General features: G+C 33.4%; 1 protein-coding gene across 1 annotated transcript in view; it reads right to left on the bottom strand.

Annotated features, from left to right (window-relative positions):
• Positions 1 to 203: 203 nt before the first annotated feature.
• Positions 204 to 11,565, bottom strand: part of LOC123555773 (glutamate carboxypeptidase 2-like) — a 36,775-nt gene continuing 25,413 nt past the window's right edge. Inside the window, exons 6-12 of the mRNA XM_053548557.1 lie at positions 9,719 to 9,817; positions 8,713 to 8,921; positions 8,264 to 8,395; positions 7,321 to 7,500; positions 6,161 to 6,350; positions 4,516 to 4,648; positions 204 to 3,059 (exon numbers count right to left, since the gene is read on the bottom strand). Of these exons, the coding sequence (XP_053404532.1) occupies positions 2,882 to 3,059; positions 4,516 to 4,648; positions 6,161 to 6,350; positions 7,321 to 7,500; positions 8,264 to 8,395; positions 8,713 to 8,921; positions 9,719 to 9,817 (1,121 nt within the window). The 3' untranslated portion in view covers positions 204 to 2,881. The remainder of the gene's footprint in view (positions 3,060 to 4,515; positions 4,649 to 6,160; positions 6,351 to 7,320; positions 7,501 to 8,263; positions 8,396 to 8,712; positions 8,922 to 9,718; positions 9,818 to 11,565) is intronic.

Here is an 11,565-nt window from a genome sequence, read left to right as displayed (position 1 = left end):
GGGCATGTGATTCAGTGTCAGAGACCTAACCACTCAGCTACACATGCCACTGTCAGGCATTCTCCTCATACAATATACAAAACTCCTCATATCGTATCTGCCAGTTTCACTGAATTTAGTATTGTACTGGAAAATATTAAGTGACAGTAATATTTCCCACTTTCTCAATCAACTTAACTGCCAAAACAAGAAAAACAAGAACATTATCTGACATGCCATTTAATATTCAACTGTATAAATAATTACAAAAGTACAAACAATGTATAAGGAAAGATAATTTATGACCGATCCAATGTCACAGATGAAAATTCTTTACACAACCTCATGAAACATAGCAAGTTATTTACTTCACAATACTCAAATGTGTTCCAACAACAATAATATGTCAGTTAACAAATATTAAATGATTCAAGTACACAAGTCATGTAAGTTATAATAATAATTCATATGGCTGGTTAGGCTTACAAATTTGCTAATGGTAAAATCTCCCAAAATATTTTGGTAGGTAGGTAGGTTTTTCTTTTTTTTAAAACTGCTTCTTGGTAGGACATCAGAAATACCAATGTAACATAGGTCAGAAATTCAGACTTCATAATTTGAAAACATAACACCTGAAATTTCCATTTGTATAATTATATTCTCCTTTAAAATATTGATTTTACTAATTTTTGAAAATTTGCTACAGAACTCAGAAAAAAGCTCTATGATGACAGTTTTAAGCTAGCCAGGATGTTCTTAACCTAAACAAACAATTGTATGCCTCACATATCTGTAAAAATCTAAAATGGTATAGGTAAAGCATTTAGAACTTACAAGACTTAGTATAGTTGAACTGGAAATTAGAGCATCTCATCTAAATACCACAGTTCTTAGTAACAAGTTCAAGATGAAAGACATAGAAACCAAAACTAAGCACACCACATTTTAACTTCAAGTGAATTCACATACAAAGTCTGGTACATGTATAGATAGTCAATAACCACCACTGTATGACAAAAAAGAAAGTGACAATAATATTAAACTGTGTTAAAATTAATTTACTTTACACAATCATTATTTCTAACATGACATAAAGGGGAATATTCAACATTTGACAATGTATATATTTAGAAGAATTTAATGAATACTATAAACTGGTGAAAAATTATGAAAATCAGACTACAAACAAAGAAGATATGGCAATTTAAATATTATCATTTAATTAAACAGCAGCCATTTTAGGCACAGTGACATCATTGTCCTTTCCTTATATGGGCATTACCAAATATTATATTTATGGCAAAATTATGTTAAATACAATTAAACATGGAGCTCATATTGTATTATGGCCCACAAAATATGTTTCTCTTAGTTGTTATTCACTAAACTTCCATATATGGTAATGCCCATATAAGGAAAGAATGATGATGTCACTGTGCCCAAAATGGCTGCCATTTGAGTACATAGATGGTATTCAAATGGCTACATCTTTTTTGTATGTAGTCCAATTTTGATACTTTTTTCGTTAGTGTTAATGGTTTACCTAGTTCTTTCAGTAAGAAATGTTGCCAAATGTTGCATATTTCCTCTAATGCATGCACCTTGCTAAAATTCAGTTTTAAAGAAATATTGTGAAAATTTATTTACAAAGGTACCCAATGTAATGTATATGTACACAAATGACTAGAAAGTTACAGCAACCTCATACATCATCCTAGAGGCACCATAGGCTGTCAACCTAAGGAATCTGTTAAAAATCATACATGTTTTATGCTGTATCAAATAAAGGAAAACATCAATGAACAATCTTTATTCTTAACCCTTATCATGCTAAATTTCTATAATGGACTGGTCCATCTTCCAATATGGGCAGTACCATTTATCATTTGAAGGGGTGTTTACTAAAAATTTACTGACTGAATAGCGAACAGTGCAGACCATGATCAGACTGCACTGGTCGCAAAGGCAGAATCACTTGCCGCCAGCAGGCTGAGGGTTAAGTACAAAATGTATTTTTTCAATGAAACAGCTCAAAACCTTAAATATAAAAATGTAGTTTCTGCCTTTATGAAGGTCCTTGAGACTGGTTATCAAGTTATTAGATTTTCAGAAAAAGTCTAAACTGTTAAAAAGATGACACAGACATCTTATACTTCATTCCATGTATATCCTTCTGTTACAATAATGTCAAAAAAATGTCCAGTCTTCTCAAAAATACAAAAGTAACTTTATGGTCTCAATTTGATAAAACATTTTCTTGAAATCAATTTGGTATCAAAGTTAAGTTTTTTTCCTGGTCCTAGCACATAGTGCCAAATCCAATCATGTGTTTTGCGTGATTCAAATCTGAAGCAAAATATAATTGGAATTATCAAAAAATGCTGTAATTGCTTCCTTATATTATGCAGATACAAAGTCTACTGCGCAAATCTCTACATAATAATCTACATAATAATAAAGAACACTTCTATCTTCCAGAAAACGGTTTTCTGTCCAAGTAGACAACTGCACATCCTTCATTTTGCTGGTTGGCAGGAGATAACCTAAGCACTGACCTTTTCAGAGAAAATTATTTACACAGAATTTTAAAAACATGCAATTTCTGTGCCTCAGTAAGCAACAGCATTTAACTTGACCTTTGTTCAAAATGTCTTTAGCATTTAATGCATATTCAATGTCTAATGGCATGGCTGGATCTAACATATCTAATAACATTACTGGTGTAAAACAACACTGTTGATGTTTTCAATGGCTGTTTCTGAATGTTAAACACTCCTAATGTTAAGAAAATATTAAACATCATTGTCATCTATCTACTAAATAGTAATACTGTATAAATTGCACCAACATTTATTTGCACTTTCAGACATGAAGTACCTCTCGTGTCCTACTTAAATATCAGCTATCTCTCCTTCAAAGCTTCAATTTCTTTTATGACATCCTGAAGGACTTTGACAATTTTCTTGGAAAATTTGTTGATTGTGTCTCTATTTTTTGTAATTAAATATCTATCCATGACATCATTAAACACGATCAGAGTACCAGTCTGTCTATCTAGAGATAATAAATTTTCACTGAAACTGAAACAAGATACAGTCATATTATCAAAGGAAGCCATAATAATTCTTTTCTTATAGGAGTGCTAAGAGATCATGGCATAAGCAATTTCAAAAATGGAACTGGGAGTTATGTACGAAACAGAACATGTAATATATTAAGCATTAATGTAGGATATTGGACAAAGTGAAAACCTCTTTCCCAAAGAGTAATTTTCTGCACTTGTCTGGCTGTGTGAAATCCCAGTTGGAACACTGGATACACAACTTAACATGCTGAATGACAACCCTATGAGGTCTGATGACTCTTCTGGGTTAAATACTTTTTGAGATATGCACAAAACAAATTCAGACAAACAGACATGGGTTAATCAAAGTGCCCCCCTCCCCCCGCCACAAACCCTCCAAAACATGGGGGGAGGGGGGGGGGGGATAAAAATAATAAAATAATAGTACCTGAATGTTTCATTTCATTGTTTATTAAAAGATTGTTATTAATCAGTTCTAATTAAACTGAAAACCTAATGCAACATTTTCAATAACATGTTTCTGAGTAGGCCAGCTGTGTATTATTTCTTACTTGAATAACCTTGCTTGAATTAATATGATATAACAATGCAAGCTAAATATTCATGATAAATGCTTTAAAAGCATTTTATGGATGAATAATTACATTAGGATCATAGTTATTCATTACTTCCTGAATATCAAACAAATGTTGTTAAGTTTATTACCAGTATTATTATGTAACTGAAAGAATATATTTTGTGGTATCATGGAGAAAATGGCTGTTTTGGACAAAATTCCAATGACCAAATGGTAGAAAACAGAAATATGCTCCAGAGACAATGGGCTTTCAGAAATTATAATGTACAAAATTCTCTACAGAGGAAGGAGTTATTGGTGGCACATGTTCCTTGACACTACAAGAATGTCAATGTAACATCATTGCCACATACTATTAAAAAGATGCATGGTTTGTCATAATGGTTAACAATGGTTGTAACATTTCAAAACCACAATGCTATTTAAAAAAAACTTGACTTTTATCTGTGTAGTAAAGTTAAAATTTCCTACTTTTTAATGCTTAAAAATCTCCGGTAAGTGTAATTTCACTACAAAAGTAAAATTTGGAAGAAAAATGTTGATTTTCTATTTTATTTTAAGAGTAACATTACACAACAATGAAAATTTTACTTTCTTTGCAATACAAAATACAACTAGATTACTCCTTCCTGAAAATGAAAAGCAATTTACCTTTGAAAAGTTCTATAATCTACAAATCATTAAATAAAGTTTCACTTAAACAAGACTGTCCTTATTTTCAAACATCCCTAATTAGGACTGAAGTCTAACCCTTGCTTATCTTTTTTATTCCCTTCCCTCAAGAATTAAATCATTAATATATAAAAACTCTCTTTAATGACACTTATATTCTAAACCGTAATGCATTAGAGAAATAACCAAATAACTGAATTACCTTTCATCCATGAATACACTTTCAAACCTCATGAGAATGTCATTCAGCCGTCCGGAATTTAAGCAACTGTGAAGATCTAGTACATTATTTAGTGCAAGATGAGATAGCTCATTGGATACTCGTAACATACTTTCTGAAAAACAAATAATTCAGAAATTCATAAAAGTTATTAATTTACAAAACAAGAGGGCCATGATGGCTCTAGATCGCTCACCTGAGTTACGCTGCTTGCATGAACAGTTTTGGTAGATGGTTATGCAAGGAAAATGTCTGTGAAATTATACTGGAATAGTACCAGTGTTTTCCGACAAGAATATTTTAAAAGTTTCTACAAAATAAATATGGGCAGGTACTGTGTATTTGTGTGTTGGGGGTGGGGGTAAGAAGTTTGGGGAATGATGTGATATGAATGACAATATCAAACAAGATTTTTCCACTACATATCAAACAAGAATTTCCCCTACATACATACAGGGAAAAGTGACAAAACATCCCAGAGGCCAATTTTTGACGAAACAAAATAATTTGTACAATCTTCATACAAGGTCACCCATTTGTGTAAAACTGCTTTAGAACTGGGTCTGCTGTTTCTGACAAGAACATTTTTAAAGTTTCCAATACATACATACAGGGAAAAAGTGACAACTCCCTCTGGCAGTCATGTTTTATGACAAATCAAAATATTTTGAACAATATTGGTAGGTCACACAAGGACCATTTATAAGAATTTTTTTAAAAAATAGGATCAGCAGTTTCATACAAGAATTTTTTTTAAGTTTCAACTATATATATTACAGGGAAAAGTGACCACGCCCTCTGGCGGCCATGTTTTTTTACCAATCAGAATAATTTGTACAATCTTTGTGGAAGGTCTCGCAAGGACAAATTGTGTTAAATTTTTTCAAGATCAGGCCAGCAGTTTCATACAAGTAGAATTTTTAAGTTTCTACTATATACATATAGGGAAAAGTGAAAAGGCCCTCTGGCAGCCATGTTTTTAAATAAATTGGAATAATATGAACAATCTTGATAGAAGGTTACAATAGGACCATTTGCATGAAATTATTTCAAAATCGGACCTGCGGTTTAGGAAAAGATGTTGTTTAAAGATTTTTCTATTTTAGCTCTGGCGGCCCCTATGTGCAATCAAGCTGAACTGTTTGAACACTTCTTATAGAGGACAAACCAAGAAACATCCATGCCAAGTTTCACTAAAATCCATTCTGTGGTTCTGCAGGAGATGTCGTAAAAAGAAATGGTTGACGGACGGACATGATGGAAGGTGGACACAGTGTGATCACAATGGCTCACCATTAGCACTTTGTGCTCTGGTTAGCTAAAAACAAGTATAATTACAACAGCCTGCTGGTGGCAAGTGATTCTTTGTGACCAGTGCAGGCCAAGATCAGCCTGCACATCTGTGCAGTCTGATCATGGTCTGCACTGGTCGCTATTCGGTCAGTAAATTTTCAGTGAACATCCCTTCAGATAATAAATGGTACTGTCCAAATTGTAAGATGGACAAGTTCATTTTAGAAATTCAGCAGTGTACGGGTTAAACAAAATATTCAACAAAAGTAAATTAAAAGCAGTTTCATAATGGTGGGGTTTAGCTAGTTTCAAAAACTTGCAAGAAAGAAGTTACCTGTATCATCACCAGAAATATGCTGTCTGAGAACTTCAACTGAGTGATTGATTGAACTGTTCATGAACTGCAGTAAAAAACTTAAGTTGAATGGAATTATAAAATCATCCAGCAGCTTCAATGTAGTAAGGGAAACAACTCTTGCTGATGCTAGATGATAATTCAATTGCTGAGTGATGTCCCCTAGAGCCTGAAATGTAAATCATCGAAAACATTAGAGCAGTAAATATTCTTTACAAACATTAAAAGTTTCCTCCGTTTATGTCTTTGTACTAGATCATTATTTCATTTCATTGGTAACCTGTTTATGGTAATACCATAAAATGGAAAAAATAATTTATTTTGTTTACAGATTTCTGACTGAGACTGTTCCTTAGTAATATTGCTTGTTTATTTCAAACAGTGAATATTATATCAAGCTGACATTATTTCAGCAATTATATGTATGTGGTATGTTTTTTTACAATCATTAATAATAAAGTTTGTTATAATAACTTTATTATGGACCTCCTACTATATAATTTTTGTATCCAACAGCACAAAATATGCAATTTTATCAAGGTTGAAAGTGGCAGATACAACCTTTTCCTTCAAACGATATTTCTAAGACTGACCAAGACAGGGTCATGACTAGTAGATACAAACTTTTATCTTCAACAAAATGTCATTTGTGCTTTCATAAACTGGGTCATACTCCTACAAGTTTATGTTAAGATTATCATCATTTGAATGCAGTTTGTGAAAAGTTTATGTTGAGGTCAAAAGACCAGTATAATTTGACTTCTACTGAAAGCAATTGACAACAAATGTCAATCTGAAAAGAAATCTTTGCTCAACGTGACATTCAAAATTACCCTTCATCAGGATTTAACACAGCAAAGTCCCTAATAATGATTAATGATTTCATAGCAACTTGTTTCAATGAACATTAAAACATGGCCACAGTGGATTTAACCACCAAACTGAGTCTGCTATTATTCTTTTTTGGTTGCATTCTATGCTTCCAAGGGATCTTTTTACAGATTTTATTAACTTTCATGCATATTTATATTCTCATTTCAAAGAGTAATTACAGCCATTATAGATCTCCACAATTGGCGAAACTTAAAACTTGGACACAAAAGCAAATAAAATATGCTTCATTTTAATACAAGACTTACCTTTGTATCCCTTGCCAGCAGGGAATGTAAGGAAATAGATGGAATCCCAAATTGATGTGGTAATGGGAACTCCCCAGAGCTGTACATATAAACTGCACTCTCATTGGACAAATACCAGTCATGTGGCACTTTAGGCCAACTCTCAACCAACGAGAGTTCTTGATTTAAAGGATCTGGAATCTGACAAAAAAAAATAAAATATATTTAACTTTTTTATTATGGCATTTTTTTCAAAAACAAGTATAAAATCTCAAAACGTTACAGTAAGAAAAGACAACAATAAAATATAATGGTAAAACCAATGGATGTTCCCTTAGGTACGATTATTGCAGATAAAGGGCACAAAAGGGGAATTCACTGAGTGGGCATAGACCACGTCATAGCAGTGAAGCCTTTGAATTTCATCAAGTAGTTGTTGGAAAAAAGCATGCACAAGTTATACGCTTCTCCTCTTGAGAGTGAAGCTTCCTATTGAACTCCAGCTAGAGGTTGCTGAGAAATACTCCGGACCAGGATGGCACTATAGTTCACTAATGTTGAATAATCAAAAGACAATAACTCAGTGAAAAATAACGCTACCAAAACACGAAGATAATAAGTGCATCTCCTGTTGGAGGTGAAGCTTCCCAAGAAGTTTCACTGAAATCCAGCCAGTGATTGCTGAGGAATACCCTAGTCTAAGACAAGAAATGGTACAATTATACTATATAAAGCTGTTCAATAATCAAAGGGAAATAACTCTGAGAAAAATCATCCGACATAAAAAACATCTTTTCAAGTGTTGATGGATTTTTAACTATGGATCAAACACTTTATGTGTGAATTATCCCCATTGACCTGTTGCTCCAAAGCAATGACAGCTCACAATTATGAAGCAGACCTCTGTAATGTAACTGCATTTCAATTATATGTATAAAAGACCTGTCTTACAAGAAATACATACCATATCTGCAGTCTTCCACAAGAGACTTGCTACAGATGGACTTGACTTGAACTCCATGACCTTTGACCCTCGACTTCTAGCATCAAGGTCAATGAAAGTTACTGCTTCTTGTGTAAGTATATGTCTGTGATACTGAAACAGTGTCAAAGCTTCACACGAATTCAAACCTTCTAGCCTTTGAATGTTCAAATGCAAAACAATTTACTCAACAGTTTAACAGACTAACAGTTTCCACTTAAAACAATCATTATTACTTTTAAAAGCGGCAAACTAAGGCAGTATAAACATTAAGGGCTTGAAACAGTATCATTATTTGATATAAAAAACAGGATAAAGTCTGTTAGAAACTAAAGAAGTCTTTGACCCAAACCTAAAATAATCAAACATAAATTTATCATTGAGGTAGACTTTGTACAATACAACTTAGATGACAGAACACCAGGTATTACCTTTAAGTAATAATACATTCCAATATCTTTTCTAAGCCCTCCAAATGACACAAACTTTACTGTTCTCCTTGGTTTCCATAGTTCCCTGTTTCTAATATATGACATACTTCTTCCCAGTTCAAGCAAGGTACCAGTGTTGGTTGCAGAGTCAAGGTCATTTTCAACCAGTTGTTCTCTATACCGTCTGGCACCAAGCAATACTTCACGATCTAGTAAAAATATCACAAAAAACACACAAAATGCTATAATAAGAAATATTACAAGGCACAACTAATAACTGGTTACAATGGAATTCAATCTGACTAAAGTACATCTCCTATTACGCTACGCATAGGATCTGAAAACGACCTATTCATTGCCTCGTTCTGACGGCCCTTTCACTAGCCAATCAGAGCCTAGCTTACAACATCTTGCAAATCTACCTCTAGCATTGACTTTTGATATTTACAATTCTTATGTCGTAATGTATCAGATAGCCGGTTAGCTCAGTCGGTAGGCTACTTGCTTTGTAAGTGAGGGGTCCCGGGTTCGAGTCCTGGAATAACTGAATATTTTTCTTACTCTTTGACAATCGAACAAGTCGCCTGATTGGATAACATAAAAATAGCAATAATGGAAATCCAAAATATACAGAAGACGAATGTGAATGGGTCGTTCTCAGATCTTCGTTTAGAAGATCAAGTACTTTAGTCAGATTGCAATGGAATTAAAATGACAAAGAAAGGACAGTTTTAGATAGAACTAAAGCTGTTAGCCTTCTTGCAAAATAATATAATACACCATTCAGTGTGAAATAAAGACCTGTTTTACTGCTGTAAAATGTCTGTAAAGCACCAAATTTTCAGAAATTTATGACTGTGTAAAAAGTTTACAGGGTACACTAAATTAAATTCATTCATTTGTTAAAGAGTTATCGATTCTATTTAACTTATTCCAGTTTAGACTCACTAAATACCGAGTATTTATCTTTCAAATACAGAGATCAAAGTTGGGAAAAGAACATTACCAGATTCCATGCTTCCATATACTGTAGCAATAACATTGTAAATTGTTTGAGAACTTTTCTTGTTGTTCACTTGAAGGTACACCCTGGCTGAAGCTTCAGCTGTTTGAACAAAATATGTAACAACAGTTAGATCTAAAAGTTTTTACACAAAATATAATCAAGCAATATACACAATGCTTTGATTATGTGTTTTTAAATCTCAATGTGAAGAGTCAGACTCGAAATGCATCCAATATGTTACAACCCTAGTGAAAAAATCAATGGAATTCCAGTGGAATGCTACATAAATTCCACTGGAATCTGCTATGTTACTGGAATACCAGTGGAATAACCAAATATACCACTGGAACTGGAATTTGAAATACCAGTAGAGGTGAAACTCCACTGGAATTTGAATTTGAAATACCAGTACAGGTGGAATTCCACTGGAATTTGAATTTGGAATACCAGTACAAGTGGAATTCCACTTAACTGAATTTCATGATTTGTGAATAAAATATAGCACCAGTTTTGGCGGAAAAATGATGGTTTTTATACAGTTTGAAATTCTGGACCAGATTTATGTGAATAGCATGGTATCAGCTACAGTAAGTGCCTTATATATGTTGAAAACAAAAGAAGTTTAAATCAATTATAAAATGTGATGTTTTTTCTGTTTCTTTTATTCATATAATTCTAGTCAGATGCAGTCATATTTTTGTCATTGGTTTTCATGACTTTTATTCTTATACATGTAAATATTTTGATCAGTTCTTGATTTCCATGCTTCTTACTTTGTCAAGATATGTGTTTTTGTGCCCCCACTATGAGTGGTGGGGGCATATAATTTTAGTCTAGTGTCGTCCATGCATCTGTACGTCCATCCGTTTGTGTGTATGTGTGTAGGGAAAAAAAGATGTGACGCGCCTAGCTCAAAAAGTATTTAATAAAAATTGATGAAATATTGCATAAGTCTTTAACATGATATGAACGTGTGCACCTCCTATTTTTCGTCTGTCTCTGCTCCCTATTTCTAGAGTTATGGCCCCTGAAATAGTCAAAAAAGCACATTTTCACCTTGTGACGCACCAAGCTCAAAAAGTATTTGATATAAATTGATGTCTAAATTATTATGATATGACCTTGTGCACCTCCTATTTCTATTTTCCAGCTGGCAATGCGCCACACTCCCAAATTCCAGAGTTATGGCCCCTGAAATAGTGAAAAATGCAAATTTTCATCTTGTGATGATGCACCTACCTCAAAAAGAATTTCATATAGATTAATGAAACCTTGCATGAGTCTATAACATGATATGAACTTCCGGGCACCTCCTACGTTTCGTGGCCATCGCCTATTTCTAGAGCTATGGCCCCTAAAATAGTGACAAAATGTACATTTTCACCTAGTGACTCACCTGGCTCATAATGTATTTGATATAAATTGATAAAAACTAGCATGAGTCTTTATCATGATGTAAACTTGCACATCTACTTTTTTACACATGATGATGACACCAACATCCAATTAAAAGCAACATTCCAAGATATATATTTACCTAACGCAAGGATTTAAGTCACATGATAAATGAATATCCACTGACAGACAGGGCCATCTGTCAGAATCGTCATCTGTCCAGTGTCCCTTGAATGCCCGCCAGCTGCAGTGGGAAAAATGCTGTCCATGCAGTGCATTTTTTACCATTGAATTTCATTAGATATCATAAGTATTATTTATATTCATTGATTTACCATTGACTTTCATTAGATATCATTAAAGTACCATTTTTTTCATTGACTTACCATTGAAATACCATTTATTTTCCATTAGAATTCTTCCAGGTGAGAGTTATGGATGTATTTTAACTA

Source organism: Mercenaria mercenaria, chromosome 7 (assembly GCF_021730395.1).
Source record: "Mercenaria mercenaria strain notata chromosome 7, MADL_Memer_1, whole genome shotgun sequence".
Taxonomy (NCBI): domain Eukaryota; kingdom Metazoa; phylum Mollusca; class Bivalvia; order Venerida; family Veneridae; genus Mercenaria; species Mercenaria mercenaria.
The sequence above is the reverse complement of the archived record's forward strand: the minus strand, read 5'-3'. Positions and strand labels throughout refer to the sequence as shown.